The sequence below is a fragment of the Adiantum capillus-veneris genome, chromosome 19 (genome assembly GCF_014529385.1).
Source record: "Adiantum capillus-veneris isolate H3 chromosome 19, ASM1452938v2, whole genome shotgun sequence".
NCBI classification, from domain to species: Eukaryota; Viridiplantae; Streptophyta; class Polypodiopsida; order Polypodiales; family Pteridaceae; genus Adiantum; species Adiantum capillus-veneris.
Window position 1 is genome coordinate 133,756,668 of NC_140949.1, and position 23,160 is coordinate 133,779,827.

Sequence of the window (23,160 nt, forward strand, 5' to 3'; positions counted from 1 at the left end):
TATCCTGGTGTATGAAGACTGTAATTAGCTGTTATTGTTTACATTATCATAATCTGTCATAGTAATTCATGAATTTTTCTGATGCAAAATCTGGATATTGAGCAGGTATCGGCGATTGCTGTTGAAAAACAGCAAACTTTTAGCTCAATTGGAGGCAGAGTCTGCTGGAGTTTTCAAGAAAAGCAAGGCAAAAGTTTATGGCTTTTGGATGTCGCACATTGACTTGTTTGACTGTTTTTCTTCACCTTATTTATCATTGACATGTCAAAATTTTTTAAGTGAAATCTTCTCAGAGGTTGAGACTTTGTCAAAGCAAGGAAGGAAAAAGACAATCCACCTTTTGTGGTTTTAACATCACAGTGAGAACTTGTGATAATCTGAGGAGATGGCAGTATAGTATACTACTGTTATCCTCTAGTGTAGTGCATCTTCTCACAAGCTTGTTGCAATACAAAAAAATTGCTGAGTTTTTTTCAATATTGATGCATCGTACTTATTGGGTTGGTTGTGTCATTTGATTCATACTAGCCATGGAGAAGACTGTGATTTATTGGTGCAAGCCTCCTGCATATTGTGGAGAGTTGTCTCTTGTCCACTAGGAGACACTTCTCAGAAAAATGCCTGAAGGCTTTTTTAATACTTAAGTTTTGTCATCAATCCCCAATAACCTTATTTGGTACTATGCATACTTTCACTGAAAGTGTTTCAGGATATTTCCAAAACCTGAGATTGTCTGGTGACCTTGGATTTCCCAGGATATTTCCATAACTGGAGATTGTCTGGTGGCCTTGAATTTTTCATCTTTTTAAATATTTTGAACGGGGAAAACTTTGAAGGAAAGCTTCTTATACTTTGGAAAAATCTGGGAAAACCTGAAATGTTTTAGATTGTGGGGGCTTGAAGTTTTGAGACTTTTGAATTTCACCTAAAACATACAAACATATTTCAACTAAATTGTATGTGTATTGTCAACATGGAGGCCTATCTTTCACTAAGCCTAATGATGAGTATGGACAGGTAGTGAATTGCTTGAAGATTTAAACCTATTTTTGGGAGGGCTTCTATCAATGGCTACATGAGCCATTCATAATGAAATGCTTGCTTTCGCCCTTTTAATAAACTGTTTGCAAATGTAAGGTTTTTGTTCCAACTTTTTCCAAGCTTGTGTCTGGCTTTTTGTGCAAGTGCTTACACTTGGAAGTTTTGCAATTGATTCGTTCGTGTGTCTTAATGACTTACAAGTAGCTTGTTACATTTATCAGGATGGAGAGGCATGGAAAAAATTGCAGAGCTTGTTAATGCAACTTAGGAAATGTTCAAATCATCCGTAAGTATTGCTTCTTCTGTTCTTTATCACTTCGTCTAAAATTAGTTCCAAATTTCACTTGATTGACTCATTGGCTAACTTTCTTTTTGTGAGTTAATTTATTGTGAAATCTTAGCATTTTGTTGAGCTATCTTTGTGAGAGTGCGGATGTGCGGAAGTGTGAGAGGAGAGGAGAGGAGAGGAGAGAGAGACAAAAACACAAAACGCCAGAGATGGGGAAAGGGGGCGATCAGCCCCCCATTGACTAACAGAGCAAGAGACCCTCAATACATCAGAAGTGTGAGTCTATGAATGTGAAGTGGGTACCCCCTGGCCCCATATATAGGTGCCCAAGGGGGAGGTTGAGCACTGCAAGAAGATACCCCCATGACCCAGCATGATATAAGTGAGTATAGGGTGCCTGGACAAGATATAGGCGGCCGGCCGGACAATACAGTCTATATGCATATGCAAAGGGTGTCCAGCCCGGAGACACTAGCCGTACAAGGAAGTGCCCTAGACCTGTGTGAAGTAGCAAAGTGGTTTAAATCTAACACCCCCTCTCAGTACTTGATGTTGAAGAAACCACGTGAAGCCAAAGATGTGAGGCAAATGATAAAGATGTTTGCTTCAATGTCCATTGAAGCATACTCCATGAGTGTAGCAGTAGTCTGGGACCTCCCGACCGTCGAGAGATCTCCATGGCAAAGTGTTGTTACGAGCAGGTAGCAAACTGTTGTACTCCATCGATACATGGTGAAGATACTGCATGAATGTCTCGAACTGAGTGTGAAAACAACTCCTTGTCGTAAAAGAAGTGTCAATAGATCTGCAAGTGTCTTGCCCAATATGATCTGTGGTGTATGTAGTCAAACCAGTTTGGAGAAAATGGTGAAGTCCAAGAACCGTCATTAGAATGATCGAAAGCTTGTCAATACATGAATCTGTAACCCAATGTGGCCATGTGGCTAAGCTATGAAAAACTTCAAGAAGGCCAGATGTAGCAATCTGCATCGTAAATGTCCTCCGAATCAAGGAAAGCCAGACTAAGTAGTCTGCATTGTAGAAGCTACCATAAGTTGCAGCAGTCATCGGGAGACCGCACGGACCACCATCGAATGGTGTTCTGTTAGTAGGTGGGTAATCCAAGATGAGGAGAAAGCCAGACTCAACAGTCTGCATGTGAAGGGCCCCTGAGAACAGATGTGGTCAGACCAAGCTGTTTGCACCGTAATCATCCTTATGAAGAAGGGAAGCCAGACAGTAGTCTGTGCTATGAATAATCTCTGAGAAGAGGAAAGGCCAGATCAATTTGTCTACGCTTGTATCTTTTACCTCCAATCCTCCGGTGTCAACCAAAATAGAATCTGCACCAATGCCTTTAAACCGCATTTTGCTGTGGCTCTCAATGTGAATGAGTTGGGACTTGGGAGTGGCCTATTGCCCAGGTCGGGGGATAAGTCTGTTGTAAGGTTACCGAGGGTGAGTGTAAGCAACTCTGAAGGCAACAATCCAAATGATCAAGAGTGTAGAAAAACAACTGCACTACCACCCAAGCCAAGCTTCGGGTGACTTCGTGTAACAGACTTGGACACTCCAAGTCAAGAATCAACCGCGATAGCACCAAATAACCACTTCAAAACAATTCACAGATCACAATAGATTTGCACTGGCTCGGCGGAGTTCCGTGCCTAGAGATATTGGCCCCAGAGATTGGCGCCCCTTTCGGTATTTCTTTTTGCATTAATCAATCATCAAAGTACAAGAAAGCGGTTAGGGTTTCACTCTCATACTCTGCGTCCAGATGCTCTGAGAAGTGAGGCCCTCACCACTTATTTAAAGATTACAAGGGATGCCCAAAAGCAGAGCCCCAAAAGCTTCAAATCAAAAGCAATTACTCTCTCTCTCTCTCTCTCTCTCTCTCTGTCTCTCTCTCTCTCTCTCTCTCTCTCTCTCTCTCACAGAGAGTCAAAACTGGAAAGCAAAAGCATTCTCTCTATCTTTCTCATATTGTAGAGAAAAAGCAAAATTTGCGTTGCTCATCATTTTCAATTTTATTTATTTCTTTATTTATTTATTTTTAATAGTCTCCGTGATTTTCGGAAATTAGGGTTTTTGGTAGAAATTAGGGTTTCTGCTGTCCGCCACGTCATCACTTTGTGACATACCCCCCTCTTGAAAGCATTGTAATCGACCGCGATTACGCTTGCAAAACCGACAAAAGCCATAAACCATCTTAGCAGACACTGACTGTTAGTACCTACGTACTAGGAACACACATCTAGTAGCACATGTACAAAATCAATAGTCACATCACACGACATCACAGGACATCACCAGACATCACAGGACATCACATGACATTTAACATTCATTCGGATCTTAGACCATGGTTTATCGGCAATGTAGCTAGCAATCACATCTAGGTCCAATCAGGACCTCATCGATGTCCGATTGACTAACCCCTATTGCAACCATGTCTATTCGAGATCAATTAGACCAAAATGCTGCAGTCATTTCGTCTGTCAGTTCCTGCACTCACAAGAAGTCAAGAACAAATCAGTATCATTATTAGGAATTCCATTTCATAAAGTCATCCAGTAGAATACTGTCAGCTCTCAGTATCCCTGAAGCTCAAAGAGACATCAGTGACTTTAGTATCAAAATCCAGGTATCTAATGACAAAGGAGTGGAGTGACTCTCCTCTTGTGCATCCCACTGCACCAGATCTTCGGCCAAGCTGAATTCTGGGTTCCGTTTGGAGTAGACTATGCTAAACCAAAACATCGAGGTAAAGTTTCACAATCCGAGGAGTATCTGCTAGGTCCTCCTCCTCCATCCACTTCGCATCAAATGCAGAAAAGTTCTTGAACTAAACCAAGAACAGCCTTCGGACTTTACCTTTCTTCGTATCCTTATGTGCCAAAATCTGTTCAAGAACAAGGATCTCCTCGTTTTCTTCCACTTTGGGTTGCTCATCAGGCTCCCCATCATCAAGCACATCACACTTAACAGGGTTCAAGAGACTCACATGCAATGCATTATGAATCTTCCAAGTATCTGGCAGGGTCAATCGGAAGGAGACATCATTTATCTTGTCAGTTATGTGGAAAGGTCCGTAGTATCGCATACTAAGCTTTGGAAAAAGCCTCTCCTTTCCCTTTTTCTTTCGTAGGCGTGCCTTCTCAAAAGTAAGAGCACCCAATCATCCTCCTTCAGTTTCAAGTCGCGACGATGGCGATCCATTGCCTTTTTCTGTCGTTCTTGAGACTTCTGCAAAGTCTCGCGAACCTTGGCAAAAGCCGTATCCAGATCTCGCGTATATTCATCCGCTTCAAAGATCTTATCTTTCGTGCTCAGGAAGGGTGGAACCTTCGCAGCACCTTCAACAATCTCAAATGGCGCCTTCCCCGTCGACGAGTGTATCGTGTTATTGTAGGCAAATTCCACCAAAGATACGTTCTTTTCCCATTGAGTCTTTTGATCCGAGATACAAGACTTCAATAAATCTAAAATCATTGAATTGGCAATCTCAAATTGCCCGTCAGTCTGCAAGTGGAACGATGACGAGAACTGCAGCTGCGTGCCAATGTTCTCCCAAATTGCCTTCCAAAACAAACTCATAAATTTGGGGTCTCTGTCGGAGACAATCGTCTTAGATGTGCCATGTAATCGGAAAATCATTGTGATCATTTTGTTTTCTTGGGAGATAAAAAATGAAATCCATTTCAATACTTTTCCAGGGGTGGGTGGGTATGGGTAAAGGCTGTAACAATCTTATGCATGTCAAACTTTGACCTTCTGGCATACCAAGCAACTGCGCACAAACTCTTCCACATCCTTTTTGAGTCTCGGCCCAAAGAAGTATCTCTCTACCCCCTTCATGGTGATAGCAATGCCGCGGTGACTCGTAAAAGGTGGACAGTGGCATTCAGTCGTAACCTTTTTCCTCAACGGTTGTGTAACGCACAACATAGTCTTTCTCATCAAGTAGCCTATCCGAAGGGAGTATCCCGCTACTGTCTCCCCATCCCGTATCCGTGTGAAAATATCTGCAAAATCTGTATCTGTGGCACATTGATCGACCATATCCTCGAAGCTCCTATGATGTATCGCGGAAATAGCCAGAACCAACGGTTTCCGAGACAAAGCATCTGCCACCACATTGTTCTGTCCTTGCACATGGACAATCTGGAAGTGGAACTGTGACAAGATGTTCGCCCACCGCATCTGCTTTTCCGAAATTTGCTTCTGTGACAAGAAGTAGTGCAAACTCTGATGGTCTGTAAAGACAGTAAAATCCGCTCCGAGTAGGTAATGCCGCCATTGAGTAAGAGCATGGATAACCGCCAAAAGCTCTTTCTCATAGATCTGTGCTGTCATCTCCGGCATAGAGAACAAACGGCTCTCGTAAGCTATGACATGGCCTTCTTGCATCAAGACCGCACCCAGACTACGACCACAAGCATCACAATATACTTCAAATGACTTCTGCAAGTCCGGCAAAGTCAAATCTGGTCCTCTAGTCAAGTTCTCTTTCAATGTCCGAAAGGCAGTCACCTCTGTGGGTCCCCACGAAAAAAAGGTACTCCTTTCTGTGTCAAGGTATGCATAGGGGAAGCAACCTCTGCAAACTTTCGTATGAACCGCCTCTAGTACGAACACAGTCGCAAGAAGCTTCTAACTTCATGGAAATTCCTCAAATCGGGCCAATCACGGATAGTCTCTATCTTGGCCGGGTCCATTTGCACTCCTGCTGTTGACACAATGTGTCCCAAAAAGTGTATCTCTGGTAGGAAAAATTCACTTTTCTTTGTATTAATCACTAGCGTGTGATCTCGTAATGCTTGAAAGACTTGAAGCAGATGATCTCTGTGTTCTGCCTCATTCTTGGAGAAAACAATGATGTCGTCAAAGAAAGTGCCAACAAATAGCCTATACTCTCGAAAAATCATGTCCATCATCCGGTTAAATGTCGCAAGAGCATTGGTTAAGCCAAAAGGCATCACCAAAAACTCAAATAACCCAAAAGTCGTTCGAAAAATTGTCTTGTAGACATCTCCTGGCGCTCTCTTGATCTGATGATATCCACTCTTCAAGTCAATCCTGCTAAAGCACGAGGATCCCTGTAACCTGTCAAGTATATCATCGATCCTAGGAATCGGAAATCTGTTCTTGATGGTGATTTTGTTGAGAGTGCTATAATCGATGCACATTCTCCAAGATCCGTCTTTCTTCAAAACCAACAACATTGGAGAGCAATACGGTGAAGTACTAGGTCTGACAAGACCCTTTTCCAAGAGGTCTTTCACTGGGTTCATAGTCTTTTCATTATGTACGCGGCTCACACGATAAGGTGGCCGATTCGGTGGCGTGCGTCCAGGTATCAGATCAATGGTTTGATTTTCAGGCCCTCTGAAAAGCAATCGGCATGAGTGTGGAGAAAAAAAAATATTGGCGTTCTTTTGATTAGGTCAAAACATATTCAACCTTTATCCAGCGTTCAGTTCTCTCCCAAAAGAATGAGTAAGAAACTGAAGTTCATCAAGTACAATCTCTAAGCCCTTCATTTATCAAAGTCGCTTTCTCGGCTCGATAGTCAACCACGGCGTTGTTCTTGTGGTACCAAGGGATCCTGAGTAGAACGTCACTCGCTTGCCCTGAACACCCCTGTCATTGCAAACAAGGTTTGCCAATGCTCGGTGTAATGGCAACATCCCATCTGGGTGCCAATCGAACTACCTCTGCCTGTGGGGTTAGTCTGTCGGGCGTAATTCCAAATCGAGCCGCCAATTCCAAGTGAAAAGAAGTTGGCCTTGGCTCCTTCAAAAGAGCTTTCCGATTCTTCACTTTGCTCGAAAACCGGCAAAGTTTGTACTTTCATTCATTAGATTCGGTGCAGGTCCCACGCCATGTGGTACCAGTTCTGCTTTTCTATCTGCCTTTTTTGCCACATTCCTCAGCTGCTCTCGAACTCTCAGGCCTATCGTCGTCTTTATCATTCTATTCTTTTTGTGCCTTATTAGGGCACTTCGCGGAGATATGTCCCTGTTCCCCGCATCCAAAGCACTTCCCCTCTCTGATGAAGCGAACTCTCTCCTCAGGAGTAAGCTTGGGTCGTCCATCATTTTTTGCTGGGTTGCTCTTTTTCTTTCTACTTTCATTCTTGGAGGCAGAAGGTTTCTTGAGAGCGGGTTTCGAGAGTGGTGTTGTGGTTCTTTGCCACTCCGTCTGTACCTCTTCCAAAGAGGTCTGGTTCATATATTTTGCCATCTTCAGGTCCTTGGCAAAATTGAGCATCTTGAAGCCATAGGTGCCGCGGAATTTTTTTTTCGGGGATCGGATTTCCCGTAGAAGAGAAATTGGCCGTGCTCTGATACCACTGTAACAGACTTGGACACTCCAAGTCAAGAATCAACCGCGACAGCACCAAATAAGCACTTCAAAACAATTCACAGATCACAATAGATTTGCACTGGCCCGGCGGAGTTCCGTGCCTAGAGATATTGGCCCCAGAGATTGGCGCCCCTTTTGGTATTTCTTTTTGTATTAATCAATCATGAAAGTACTAGAGAGCGGTTAGGGTTTCACTCTTAGACTCTGCGTCCAGATGCTGTGAGAATTGAGGCCCTCACCACTAATTTAAAGATTACAAGGGATGCCCAAAAGCAGAGCCCCAAAAGCTTCAAATCAAAAGCAATTGCTCTCTCTCTCACAGAGAGTCAAAACTTGAAAGCAAAAGCATTCTCTCTCTCTTTCTCATATTGTAGAGAAAAAGCAAAATTTGCGTCGCTCATTATTTTCAAAAATTTTTTATTTTTTATTTTTTTTTATAATAGCCTCCGCGATTTCTAGAAATCAGGGTTTTTGGTAGAAATTAGGGTTTGCAAGAATTTTAGGGTTTCTTGCAGAAATTAGGGTTTTTGTTGGCCACCACGTCATCACTTTGTGACACTTCGGATGTAGTCGCAGGATGCTTGATCTCTCGCATCTCGCGAGTAAACTCTCCTAGAGAATCTAAAGCAATGAAGTCCCACTCTAGTCTGTAGATCCAAGCAATGAACCTGTCCAAGAAGAGATCCAAGATCCTCTCCCCAAGTCCATGTAGATGCTCCTGTGTAAGCAAGTGATCTGACGTCTCATGGTCAAGTGGTAAGTGTCTGTCCACCTAAAGATGGTGGTGTCCTCTCTAGGAATGTCGTGATCCCATGTAACAAACTTGGACACCCCAAGTCAAGATTCTACCGTGACACAAGAGAGGTTCACTTCAAAACAGTTCACAAAGTTGACATGGCGCGGCATAGTTCCGTGCCCAAAGATATTGGCCCCAAAGATTGGCGTCCCTTCCGGTATTTCTTTTTATATTAATCTGTGCTCAAAGTATAAGAGAGTAGGCAGGCGCTCACTCTCAGACTGTGTGTCCAGATGCTTTGAGAAGTAAGGCCTAACCCACTTATTGATAAGTACAAGGGATGTCCAAAAGCAGAGCCCTAAAATCTCTAACTCAAAAGCAATTTTCTTAAAATCTTTTATTCGAAAGCTGCCAGCTAAATCAACCAACCCAATTTACGAAAATCTGTACGGAATGCCACATCAGTAAGTTAGCGCAAAAAAGTGGGTCCATAGCTGTTGTCCGTACAATTGCCACATGTCATGCTGTCAGGGCAAATTGCGGCGCATTTTTCGGGACTGTTCAAACAGTCAGCATGTCGGTGCAAGTTTGGGGTCCTTGCTACGTCATCTGTTTGTGACATACCTTGTAACAAACTTGGACTCCTTGAGTCAAGATTCTACCGCGACACAGTAGAGATTCACTTCAAACTTATTCACAATTCACAATCAGGTTGACACGGCCCGACGTAGTTCCGTGCCAAGAGGTATTGGCCCCAAAGATTGGCGTCCCTTTCGGTATTTCTTTTTGTATTAATCTGTGTTCAAAGTACAAGAGAGCGGGTAGGTGCTTACTCTCAGACTCTATGTCCAGATGCTCTGAGAAGTGAAGCCTTGCCTATGAGAAGTGAAGTTGTTGCTAAATTGGCTTTATCTGACATAAAAATAATTCTAAATGAATTATTGGATTTATAAGTGAGGGTTACACCAAGGAAGAATAATTCTAAATGAATTATTGTAATTTGAAGTGAGAGGGTCTTTCTCACTTGAGACATCCGAGTACAGAGTATTCCTAGTATGTCGTTCAAAGTAATGACGGGAGCACTTAGAACGGGAATATTTGGAACGCCACCAGGAACGGGGTACTTCTGATGCGTCACATCGGATGGGTGACAGGGAGCATCGGGAAGAAGTATCCGATCATCCGGGAACGGACATCTCTGATGCGTCATAGGATGGGTGACGTAGAGCATCGCGAAGGAGATTGTACCGTAATTTCGGTAGGAAAGGACTAGGTGATGGGTATTCTTGATGCGTCACAAGGTGGGAAATTAGGGTTTGTAGGAATTAGGGTTTGCTGGAATTTTAGGGTTTCTAAAAAAATATTTCGCCTCCGTGATTTCCAAAAATTAGGGTTTTTGGCAGAAATTAGGGTTTGTAGGAATTTTAGGGTTCTTGACAGAAATTAGGGTTTCTGTTGTCCGCCACGTCATCACTTTGTGACATGCCATGCCGTGAGTCTGGAAGATGAGATCCAGAGGCGAGAACCTTGATTCTCGAGGAATTGGAATAAGGAACGGAAGTTCCTTGGAATAGGGTTTTGCCCTAGGAATTAGAAGTTGAGGCTTCGAGGAACCCTCAAGTCTTATTCTAGAACGAACGTGATAATACGTTCGGTTCAAGTGCTTGTATAGACTTTTCCTCAGTAATAAAGATACTATTACGGGGGGGGACCAGCCCATCTTCTGGTCCCCCTAGTACTGTGTCGATCTTCTCACTCTCTATCTCTCTCCCTTTATCTATTTCTCTCTATATACTTTGGCTTCAGTATTAAGTGATAAATTCTATTTATCCGAATGTATTTTATATTGTTATGCGCTCCCGTTTGTGACAGTGGTATCAGAGCATGGTCTCCTCTCTTTCTTTGTAAAGGAGGACGACTTTGGGAAGATACGGGAAAAAGCCATGACAAGCCAAGAGAGAAGTAAGCAGGCGGAAACCTAAGTCCTGCAGATTTTGTAGATATTTTCACACGGATACGGGATGGGGAGACAGTAGCAGGATGCTCCATTCGTGAAGGCTACTTGATGAGAAAAACCATGTTGTGCATTACACAGCCGTTGAGGGAAAAAGTTATGACTGAATGCCAATGTCCACCTTTTACGGGTGACCGTGGCATTACTACCACCATGAAGGGGGTAGAGAGATACTTCTTTTGACCGAGACTCAAAAAGGATGTGGAAGAGTTTATGCCCAGTTGCTTAGTATGCGAGAAGGTCAAGTTTGATAGGCATAAAGCACAGGGATTGTTACAGCCTTTACCCATACCCACCCGACCTTGGGAAAGGATTGCAATGGATTTCATTTTTGATCTCCGGAGAACACAGAGTGGTCACGATGATATCTGGATTGTTATTGACAGATTTAGCAAACAGGCTCATTTCATTCCAGTGAAGAAAACAGTCAAGCCGGATCACTTAGCGAGACTGTTTGTGGCCCAGATCTTCAAATTACATGGCATGCTTGAGACGATTGTCTCCGACAGAGACCCTAGATTTACGAGTTTGTTTTGGAAGGCAATTTGGGAGAACATTGGCACGCGGTTGCAGTTCTCGTCATCGTTCCACCCGCAGACTGATGGGCAATCTGAGATTGCAAATTTAGTGGTTCTAGATTTATTGAAGTCTTATGTCTCAGATAAGAAGACTCAATGGGAAAAGTACCTACCTTTGGTGGAATTTGCTGCCACACAATACACTCTTCGACGGGGAAGGCGCCATTTGAGATTGTTGAAGGTGCTGCGAAGGTTCTACCCTTCAGAAGCACGAAAGATAAGATTTTTTAAAGCGGATGAATATACGCGAGATTTGGATACGGCTTTTGACAAGGTTCGCGAGACTTTGCAGAAGTCTCAAGAACGATAGAAAAAGGCAACGGATCTCCATAGTCGCGACTTGAAATTGAAGGAGGATGATTGGGTGCTCTTACGTTTTGAGAAGGCATGCCTAAGAAAGAAAAAGCGAAAGGAGAGGCTTTTTCCAAAGCTTAGTATGCGATACTACGGACCTTTCCAGATCACTGAAAAGATAAATGATGTCTCCTTCCGATTGAAACTGCCAGATACTTGGAGGATTCACAATGCATTCCATGTGAGTCTCTTGAAACCTTTTAAGGGTGATGTGTCTGATAATGGGGAGCCTGATGAGCAACGTGAAGTGGAAGAAAACGAGGAGATCCTTGTTCCTGAACAGATTTTGGCACATAAGGGTACGAAGAATAAAGGTAAAGTCTGAAGGTGGTTCTTGGTTAAGTTCAAGAACTATCCTGCATTGGATGCGAAGTGGATGGAGGAGGAGGACCTAGCAGATACTCCTCAGATTGTGAAACTTTACCTCGATGCTTTTGATTTAGCATAGTCTACTCCAAACAGAACCTAGAATTCAGCTTGGCCGGAGATGTGGTGCAGTGGGATGCACAAGAGGGGAGTCACTCCGCTCCTTTGTCAACAGATGCCTTGATTTAGAGACTAGAGTCACTGATGTCTCTTTGAGCTTCAGGGATACTGAGAGCTGACAGTATACTGTTGGATGACTTTATGAAATGGAATTCCTGATAATGATATTGATTTGTTCTTGACTTCTTTTGAGTGCAGGAACTGATAGACGAAACAACTGTAGCATTTTGGTCTGATTGATCTCGAATAGACATGGTTGTAATAGGGATTAGTCAATCGAACATCGATGAGGTCACGATTGGATCTAGATGCGATTGCTAGCTACATTCCCGATAAATCATGGTCTAAGATCCGAATGAATGTTGAATGTCATGTGATGTCCTGTGATGTCTAGTGTTGTCTTGTGATGTGACTGTCGATTTGGTACATGTGCTAGATGTATGGTCCTAGTACATAGGTACTAACAGTCAGCGTCTGCTAAGATGGTTTATGGCTTCTGTTGGCTTTGTAGCCGTAATCGCGGTCGATTACAATGCTTTGAAGAGGGGGGTATGTCACAAAGTGATGACGTGGCTACCGACAGCAGAAACCCTAATTTTTGCCAAAAACCCTAATTCTTGTAAACCCTATTTTTTTTTCCAAAAAACCCTAATCCTAACTATTGGCTGAAATCCTAAAGTGGCTGAAACCCTAACTGGCGGCTGAAATGCCACGTGGCAGCTTTTTCCGGATTTTGCGGCGTGGAAAAAGGGGCCAGCAAGGGACGCAATATCTGCTTTTTCTCTACGCTTTGACCAGGAGAGAGAGAGAGAGAGAGAGAGAGAGAGAGAGAGAGAGAGAGAGAGAGAGAGAGAGAGAGAGAGAGAGAGAGAGATTACTTGCTTTATTTTTCAGAGCCCTATAGAGGGTGGCGAGAGAGAATTTTTGCTTTTGTTCTGAAGCTTTGGGGTGTTGCTTTTGGGCATCCCTTGTAATCATTAAATAAGCGGAGAGGGGCTCACTTTGCAGAGCATCTGGACGCAGAGTCTGAGAGTGGAACCCTAACCGCTCTCTTGTACTTCGACATTGATTAATACATAAAGAAATACCGAAAGGGACGCCAGTCTCTGGGGCCAATATCTCTAGGCACGGAAATCCGTCGGGCCAGTGCAAAGCTATTGTTTTGAAGTGGTTATTTGGTGCTGTGGTGATTGATTCTTGACTTGGAGTGTCCAAGTCTATTACACCTCCAAACCCAAAGGGACATTTGTAACAAACTTGGACATCCCAAGTCAAGATTCTACCGCGACACAACAAAGATTCACTTCAAAACAGTGCACAATTCACACCTATTTGACATGGCCCGGCGGAGTTCCGTGCCTAGAGATATTGGCCCCGAAGACTGGCGTCCCTTTCGGTATTTCTTTTTGTATTAATCTGTGTTCAAACTACAAGAGAGTGGGAGGGTTCTCATTCTCAGACTCTGCATCCAGATGCTCTGAGAAGTGGGGGCCCTGTCCACTTATTTTTAGGTTACAAGGGATGCCCAAAAGTAGAGCCCCAAAAGCTTTTCAACTTAAAAGTTTCTAAAATAAATCACTTTATCCCCAAAGCCTTGCTAAAATTAAAGCAATAGGCTCCAAAAGCAACTCAGCGTCAATCCAAGGATTTTCGTACGTTGCCATGTCATCAACCCATAATTTGCGGAAAAAATTATACGGACGCCACGTCAGCATGTCAGCGGGTTTTTCGTCGAAAATTCCGGGATTGCCACGTAAGCACTGTCTCCGCGTTTTGCTGGCCTGCTGTGAATTTGTTCGGGCATGCCACGTTACCAGTTTGTGACATACCCTCCTCTTAAAAGCATTGTAATCGCCCTCGATTACGCTTGCAAAACAGACAGAGGCCATTAATTGTCTTAGCAAACATTGATTGTTAGTACCGACACACTAGGAACAACACATCTAGCACATGTACCAATCGACAATCACATCACTTAACATCACAGGACATCACATGACAAATCACATTAAAATATCATTCCAAATCTCAGACCATGATTAATCAGCAACGTGTTTAGCAATCGCATCTAGATCCATTCGAGACCTCTCAGATGCCCAATTAACTAATCCATATTGCAATCATGTCTATAGAGATTTATGAGACCGAAATGCTGTAGTCATTTCGTCTATCAATTCTTGCACTCAAATAAGTGACTCCCCTCTTTTGCATACCTGTTGCACTAGATTCGTCCATGCAGACATCAAGGTTCTATCAGAGTAGACTATGCTAAACTGAATGCTTCAAGGTAAAGGTTCACAATCTGAGGAGTATTTGCCAGGTCCTCCTCCATCCACTTCGCATCCAATGCGGGATAATTCTTGAATTTAACTAAGAACCGCCTTATCGCTTTACCTTTAATCTTTCTATCTTTATGTGCTAGTATTTGTTCTGGAACGAGTATCCCCTCGCTTTCCTCCACTTCAGGTTGCTCATCTGGCTCCCCATCATCCGGCACATCGCCTTTAAAAGGCTTCAAGAGACTCACATGAAAAGCATTGTGAAGTCTCCAAGTATCGGGCAGCTTCAGTCTAAAGGAGACATCATTCATCTTTTCTTGTATCTGGAAAGGTCCATAGTATCTCATGCTAGGCTTTGGAAAAAGCTGCTCCTTTCCCTTTTTCTTTCTTAGGCGTGCCTTTTCAAAACGTAAGAGCACCCAATCGTTCTCCTTTAATTTCAAATCGCGACGGTTTCGATCTGTTGCCTTTTGTGTCTTTCTTGAGATTTCTTTAAAGCCTCCCGGACCTTGGCAAAAGCATTGCCAAGTCCCTCATGTATTGGTCGACTTCAAAAATTTTATCTTTCGTGCTTAAGAAGGGTGGAACGTTCATAGCACCTTCAATAATCTCAAATGGCGCCTTCCTCGTCAAAGAGTTAATCATGTTATTGTAGGCAATTCCACCAAAGGCAAATACTTTTCCCATTGAGTCTTCTGATCCGAAATGTAAGACTTCAACGAATCCAGTATGACTGAATTTGTAATCTCTCATTGTCCATCTGTCTGCGGGTGGAAAGATGACGAGAATTGCAACCGTGTGCCAATGTTCTCCCAAATAGCCTTCCAAAACAAACTCGTGAATCGATTGTCTCAGGCTTGCCATGTAATTTAAATATTTGGGCAATGAACAGTCTTGCTAAGTGATCGGGCTTGATTGTTTTCTTCACTGGAATGAAATGAGCTTGCTTGCTAAATCTGTCAATAACAGTCCAGATACCATCGTGCCCACTCTGTGTCCTCGGGAGATCAAAAATGAAATCCATAGCAATACTTTCCTAGGGGCGGGTGGGAATGGGTAAAGGTTGTAACAATCCCTGTGCTTTATGCCTGTCAAATATGACCTTCTGGCATACCAAGCATCTGCGTACAAAATTGTCCACGTCCTTCTTGAGTCTCGGCCAAAAGAAGTATCTCTCCACACCTTTCAAGGTGGTATCAATGCCACGGTGACCCGTAAATGGTGGACAACGGCATTCGGTTAGAACCTTTTCCCTCAACGGTTGTGTAATGCACAACATTGTTTTCTTCATCAAGTAGCCATCTTGAATGGAATATCCCGCTACTACCTCCCCATTCTATATTCGACCATATCCTCGAAGCTTCGATGATGTATCGCGGAATTAGCCAAGACCAACGGGACAAAGCATCTGCCACCAATTTTTTTGTTCTTGCATATGGATAATTTGAAAGTGAGATTGTGACAAAATGTTCGCCCATCGCATTTGCTTTTCCGATAGCTGCTTCTGCGACAATAGGTAACGTAAACTCTGGTGATATGTGAAGATTGTAAAATCGGCTCTGAGCAGGTAATTTCGCCATTGAGTAAGAGCATGGATAACCGCCAAAAGCTCTTTCTCATATGTCTGTGCTGTCAATTCCGGCCTTGAAAACAATCGGCTCTCATAGGCAATGACATGGCCTTCTCGCATTAAGACCGCACCCAGACTACGACCACAAGCATCACAATATACTTCGAAAGACTTCTGCAAATCCGGCATAGTCAAAACTAGTATTGTAGTCAATTTCTCTTTCAATGTCCGAAAGGCAGTCACCTCTTTGGGTCCCCACAAGAAAGGGACTCACGAGAAAGGGACTCCTTTCTGTGTCAAAATATGCAAAGGGGAAGCAACCTCTGCAAACTTTCTAACGAACCGCCGGTAGTAAGAACATAAGCCCAAGAAGCTTGTAACTTCATGGACATTCTTCAAATCGGGCCAATCAAGTATAGTCTAAATCTTGGTCGGGTCCATCTGCACTCCGGCCTACTGCTGAGACGATGTGTCCCAGAAAGTGTATCTCTGATAAGCAAAATTCACTCTTCTTTGCATTGATCACCAACTTGTGATCCCGCAATGCTTGAAAGACCTGTAGTAGATGTTCTCTATGTTCTGCCTCATCCTTAGAGAAGACAATAATGTCATCAAAGAAAGTGTCAACAAAGATCTGTACTCTTTGAAAATCTTGTCCATCATTCGGTTAAAGGTCGTTGGAACATTGGTAAGGCCAAAAGACATCACCAAAAATTCAAATAAACCGAAGGTTGTCTGAAAAGCTGTCTTGTAGACATCTCCCGGAGTGCGATTCGGATCTGATGATATCCGCTCTTCAAATCGACCTTGTTGAAACAAGAGCATCTTTGTAGTGGGTCAAGAATATCATCGATCCTGGGAATCGGAAATGTGTTCATGATGGTGATTTTGTTGAGAGCTCTATAATCCATGCACATTCTCCAAGATCCGTCTTTCCTCGAAACCAACAACACCGGAGAGCAGTAAGGTGAAGTACTCGGCTGGATAAGACCCTTTCCAAGAGGTCTTTCACTTGGATCATAATCTCTTCATTCGCGGCTTGGCGCACGCGGTAAGGTGGCCGGTTTGGTGGTGTGCTTCTGGGTATTAGATCAATGGTATGATTCTCATGATGAGCTGGTGGCAACTCGCTTGGTAGGCCCTCATAACAACAATCGGCATGAGTGTGAAGAAAATCTTGGTGTTCTTTATTAAGTTCAGACATATTTTTCCTATGTTCATTCAACTCTTTCAAAAGATCGAGTCAACAAACAGGTTGGATTTCTTTAATTTCGAAAATGCCGAAGCGGATACAATAGGAACAAACTCGCCCTTCAATTTCACATCAAGTACAAGTTTTCGGCCCTTTTGAGTAGTTAGTGCCACTTTTTTCGCCCGATAATCGACCACGGCGTTGTTCTTATGGTACCAAGGTTCTCCCAAGAGAACATCACAACCTTCCAAGGGCATTATGTAGAAGTCCTTGTAACAGACTTGGACACTCCAAGTCGAGAATCTACCGCGACACGACCATATTTACTTCAAAACTGTTCACAGCTCACAATTGATTCAACATTGGCCCGACGGAGTTCCGTGCCTAGAGATATTGGCCCCAAAGATTGGTGCCCCTTCCGGTATTTCTTTTTATAGTAATCTGCAACTCAAAGTACAAGGGAGTGGTCGGGACTCACTCTCAGACTCTGCGTCCATATGCTCTGAGAAGTGAGAACCCGGGCCACTATTAAATAGATTTACAAGGGATGCCAAAAGCAGAGCCCCAAAAGCTGTCCCAAAAATCAAGGGCTTTCAAAAGCCTTGCAATAAATAAAGCAAAAGCTCTTTCTCTCTCTCTTTGACTCACTCTCAGACTCTGCGTCCAAATGCTTTGGGAAGTGAGAGCTCGAGCCACTATTAAATAGATTTACAAGGGATGCCAAAAGCAGAGCCCCAAAAGCTGTCCCAAAAATCAAGGGCTTTCAAAAGCCTGCAATAAATAAAGCAAAAGCTCTTTCTCTCTCTTTCTCTTATGTCTTAGTAAATAAAGCAACTTGAAATTGCGTAGGATTTTCACTTCCTTGTGTAGGAAAGCAGTCCACGCCAAAAGCTGGCATTCTGTTCACCGTCAGTCACGCGTCAGTTCCGTACGCAATCTGCCAAGTCAGCAGCCCGCATGATCCGCCGCGTTTTCTGGGAGTATCCATACGTTGCTGCCACATCACCACTTCAGCAAGGCGGTGTTTGATACCACTGTAATAGACTTGAACACTCCAAGTCGAGAATCTACCACGACACGACCAGATTTACTTCAAAACAGTTCACAGTTCACAATTGATTCAACACTGGCTCGGCGGAGTTGCGTGCCTAGAGATATTGGCCCCAAAGATTGGTCCCCCTTTTGGTATTTCTTTTTATATTAATCTGCAACACAGAGTACAAGGGAGTGGTCGGGACTCACTCTCAGACTTTGCGTCCAGATGCTCTGAGAAGTAAGAGCCCGGGCCACTATTAAATAGATTTACAAGGGATTCCAAAAGCAGGGCCCCAGAAGCTGTCCCAAAAATCAAGGGCTTTCAAAAGCCTTGCAATAAATAAAGCAAAAGCTCTTTCTCTCGCTTTCTCTTATGCCTTAGTAAATAAAGCAACTTCAAATTGCGTAGGATTTCCAAATCCTTGCGTAGAAAAGCAGCCTACGCCAAAAGCTGGCATTCCGTACACCGTCAGCCACATGTCAGTTTCGTATGCAATCTGCCAAGTCAGTAGCCCATAAGATCTATCGCGTTTTTCGAGAGTATCCGTACGTTGCTGCCAGGTCACCACTTCAGCAAGGCGGGGTGTGTGTGTATTAGGTAGCCACGTCACCAGTTTGTGACATACCCCCCTCTTGAAAGCATTGTAATCGCCCTCGATTACGCTTGCAAAACAGACAGAGGCCATAAATTGTCTTAGCAGACATTGATTGTTAGTACCGACGCACTAGGAACACACATCTAGCACATGTACCAATCGACAGTGACATCACACGACATCACAAGACATCACTTGACATCACAGGACATCACTTGACATCACAAGTCAAATCACATTCAACATTCATTCGGATCTCAGACCATGATTTATTGGCAATGCAATTAGCAATCACATCTAGATGCACTCAAGACCTCATAGATGCCCGATTGACTAATGCCTATTGCAACCATGTCTATTGAGATCATTCACACCGAAATGTTGCAGTCATTTCGTCTATCAGTTTGTGCACTTAAACAAGTCAAGAACAAGTCAATATCATGCTGGGGAATTCCGGTTCAAGAATATTGTCAGCTCTTAGTATCCCCGAAGCTCAAAGAGACATCAGTGACTCTAGTATCAAAAATCGAGGCATTTGTTGACAAAGGAGCGGAGTATCTCCCCTCTTGTGTATACCCACTGCACCAGATATCCGGCCAAGCTGAATTCGGGGTTCCATTTGGAATAGACTATGCTAAACCAAAAGCTCCAAGGTAAAGTTTCACAATCTGAGGAGTATCTGCTAGGCCCTCCTCCTCCATTCGCTTCGCATCCAATGTTGAGTAGGTCTTGAATTTAACCAAGAACCGTCATTTCGCTTTACCTTCTTTCTTTGTGTGCCATGATCTGTTCTGGAACGAGTATTGCTCGTTTTCGTCCATTTCGGGTTGCTCATCATCGGGCACATCGCCTTCAAAAGGCTTCAAGAGACTCACATGAAAAACATTGTGAATCCTCCAAGTATGGGGCAAATTCAGTGCAAAGGAGACATCATTTATCTTTTCGGAAAATCTGGAAAGATCCACACTATCTCATGCTAAGATTTCAAAAAAGCCGCTCCTTTCCCTTTTTTTCTTTCTCGGGCGTGCCTTCCCAAAATGTAAGAGCACCCAATAATTCTCCTTAAATTTCAAATCACGACGAAGTCGATCTGTTGCCTTTTTTTGAGATTTCTCAAAAGCCTTGGACCAAGTCCCTCGTGAATTGGTCGGCTTCAAAGAAAAATCTTATCTTTCGTGCTAAGGAAGGGTGGAACCTTCGTAGCAAATTCAGTAATCTCAAATGGCACCCTCCCCATCAAAGAGTTAATCGTGTTTCTGTAGGCATATTCCACCAAAGGAAAATACCTTTCCCATCTAGTCTTTTGATCCAACGAAGAAGAATTCAACAAATCCAGTACCACTGATAGCAATCTTTGATTGCCCGTTAGCCTGCGGCTGGAACGGTGACGAGAACTGCAACCGTGTGCCTATGTTCTCCCAAATAGCCGTCCAAAACAAACTCGTGAACCTTGGGTCCCTATCGGAGACAATTGTCTCAGGCATGCCATGTAATCTGAAGATTTGGGCAATAAACAATCGTGCCTACACTGTGTTCTCGGGAGATCAAAAATGAAATCCATTGCAATACTTTCCCAGGGGCGGGTGGGTATGGGTAAAGCTTGTAACAATCCTTGTGCTTTATGCTTGTCGAACTTGACCTTCTGGCATACCAAGCAACTGCGTAGAAACTCGTCCACATCCTTGAGTCTTGGCCAAAAGAAGTATCTCTCTACTCCTTTCAAGGTGGTCGCAATGCCGCGGTGATGCGTAAAAGGTGGACAGTGGCATTCGGTCATAACCTTTTCCCTCAATGGCTGTGTACCGCACAACATTTTTTTCCTCATCAAGTAGCCATCCCTAATGGAATAGTCAGCTACTACCTCCCCATTCTGTATTCAATTGAATACATCTGCAAAATCTGTATCTGTGGCATACTGATCGACCATATCCTCGAAGCTTCTATGATGTATCGCGGAAATAGCTAGAACCAATGGCTTCCGGGACAAAGTATCTGCCACCAATTTCTTCTGTCCTTGCACATGGACAATCCGGAAGAAACTCTGTGACAAGATGTTTGTCCACCGCATCTGCTTTTCCGATAGTTGCTTCTGTGATAAGAAATAGCGTAAACTCCAACCATGTGTAGAAAACTGTATAATCGGCTCCGAGTAGGTAATATGGCCACCGAGTAAGAGCATGGATGGCCTCAAAAAAGCTCTTTTTCAGATATCTGTACTGTCAATTCTCGCCTTGAAAACAATTGGCTCTCATAGGCAATGACATTGGCCTTCTTGTATTAAGACCGCATCCAGACTACGATCAGAAGTATCACGATACACCAAACAACTTTTGCAAATCCGGCAAAGTCAAAAATTGGTCTTGTAGTCAAATTTTGTTTCAATTCTTGAACGGCAATCACTTCTGTGGATCCCCATGAGAAAAGGACTCCTTTCTATGTCGACAAATGCAAAGGGGTAAACAACCTCTGCAAACTTTCTGATGAACCGCTAGTAGTAAGAACATAAGCCCAAGAAGCTTTCAACTTCATGGACATTCTTCAAATCAAGCCAATCATGGATAATCTCTATCTTGGGCAAGTCCATCTGCACTCTTGTTTTGCTGAGACAATGTGTCCCGAACAGGTGTATCCCTGGGCTCAGCTCACACAGTAAGGTGGCCGGTTCGGTGTTATGATTCCAAGTATCAGATCAATGGTATGATCCTTAGGCCGAGTTGGTGGCAACTCACGTGGCAGGCCCTCTGAAAAGCAATCGACATGAGTGTGTAGAAAATCTTGGCATTCTTTGTTCAGGTCAAAACATATTCGACCTTCATTCCTCGTTCAGTTCTCTCCAAAAAAAAAAAAGTAAAAAAAAGTGAGTAAAGATACTGAAGTTCATCAAGTACAATTTTTGAGCCCTTCATTTGTCAAAGTCGCTTTTTTGGCCCGGAGTCAACCATAGAGTTGTTCTTTTGGTATCAAGGGGTTGACTGTTGACGTGGCAGTTGTACAGATTTTCGTGATTTACGTTGGTAGGTTTTGGGCATTGCTTTTGGACCAGATGCTTTTGAGTTTGAAGGCTTTTCACTGTAAACGGCTTTTGGGGCCTAGGGCCTTAAAATATGAGGCCATAGGCTCATTCTCTGGCATGCTTCCTGGAGAAGGTGTAGAGTCTGGAGTATCGGCTTGTACTGTGTTGATGCAATATAAAGAAATATCGAAAGGGGCGCCAAGATTTGGGGCCAATACTCTCTGGGGTGGAATTCCGCCATTTCGCTCTTTCAGTTTAGTTGTTATTGAAGTGCTAAAAGTCTGTTCAGTCTGTTCTTTTCTATTGGCATGTGGTGCCCGTCTTGTGACAGTGGTATCAGGGCATCAGGCGTGTGCTTTTCTGAAAGCATACTGGGTCTACAAAAGAGCAGACAGGGCAAACCAGAGACTATTGGAATTCTATTTGAAGAATCTTCGTGCTCCGACCCAAGACTTATTAGCCACTCCCACCCTTACTTCTTCACGCATCGGGCGTGCTCCTATCTTTATCACTCTGTCTTACAGGGCATAAGCCATAAAGAACCCAAGACATGGCGTTCATGGATTCAACAGAATATTTGCAGCTTCTGCTCGACGAGCTTCAAGGCATTCTTTCGCAGCATCCTTAGCAGAATCTTTCGATGTTGCAATGTTTTCAACAATTTTTGAATTACATGTTACCCCCTCTGATGCCTCAGGTGGTACCTCCTCCTCCAGTATCAGAAAGTTCGAGAGCTTCCAACCAGCAACCTTCTCAGCTATCTGTTCGATAGGGGGAGTCTTCAGGAATATGGTGCAGCCATCGGAGTCTGATCCAGTGCAACCGCCTTTGCCACCGCCATTGCCTCCACTACCTTTGCTATGCAATGGTGGAGTTCAATCGTGACACAACCGCATGCTCCAAGGACTTGGCAAGCTTTCAAGACAGTTTTTGCACGTAGTTACATGACATCTATGTTTGAAGTCCGGATTTGGGCAGAGTGGGGCAACTTGAGAATGCGTGCCACCGAAACCATGGACGACTATAACCAAAGGTTTCTCGACGTGTACCTTTCGGTGTCCTTTAAGTTCATTTCCTTGGAGAACCAGTGTGAGCGCCACACCATTGGACTACCATCACCATTGCACGAATATTTTCTCTCGAAGCAAGTCTCTACCATGCAAGAGCTTATGGACCATGCCGCGTGTCACAAACGTGAGTGCACAACAATATAAAACATTCGGATAAATAGGATTTATCACTTATTACTGAAGCCAAAGGATATAGAGTGAAATAGATAGAGAGAGAGATAGAGTGAGAAGATCGACACAGTATTGGGGACGAGAAGATGGGCTGATCCCCCCTCGTAATAGTATCTTTATTACTGAGGAGAGGTCTATACAAGCACTTGAACCGAACGTATTACCACGTTTGTTCTAGAATAAGACTTGATGGTTCGTGAAAGCCTCGGCTTCCTATTCCTAGGGCAAAACCCTATACCAAGGAACTTCCGTTCCTTATTCCAAATCCTCGAGAATCAAGGTTCTCGCCTCTGGATCTCACCTTCCAGACTCAGGGCATGGCATCCCTGCAACTCTTTTCCAACTCTGTTTCCAAAGTCCTCTT

At 43.6% G+C, this 23,160-nt stretch overlaps 1 protein-coding gene across 2 annotated transcripts in view; it reads left to right on the top strand.

Moving 5' to 3' along the window:
* The window catches only part of LOC147434901 (uncharacterized), a 99,667-nt gene that overhangs the window by 3,177 nt on the left and 73,330 nt on the right, over nucleotides 1–23,160 (top strand). For both annotated transcript variants that reach the window (XM_086491292.1, XM_086491293.1), the window contains exons 13-14: nucleotides 106–187; nucleotides 1,263–1,327. In XM_086491292.1, the coding sequence (XP_086347418.1) occupies nucleotides 106–187; nucleotides 1,263–1,327 (147 nt within the window). The remainder of the gene's footprint in view (nucleotides 1–105; nucleotides 188–1,262; nucleotides 1,328–23,160) is intronic.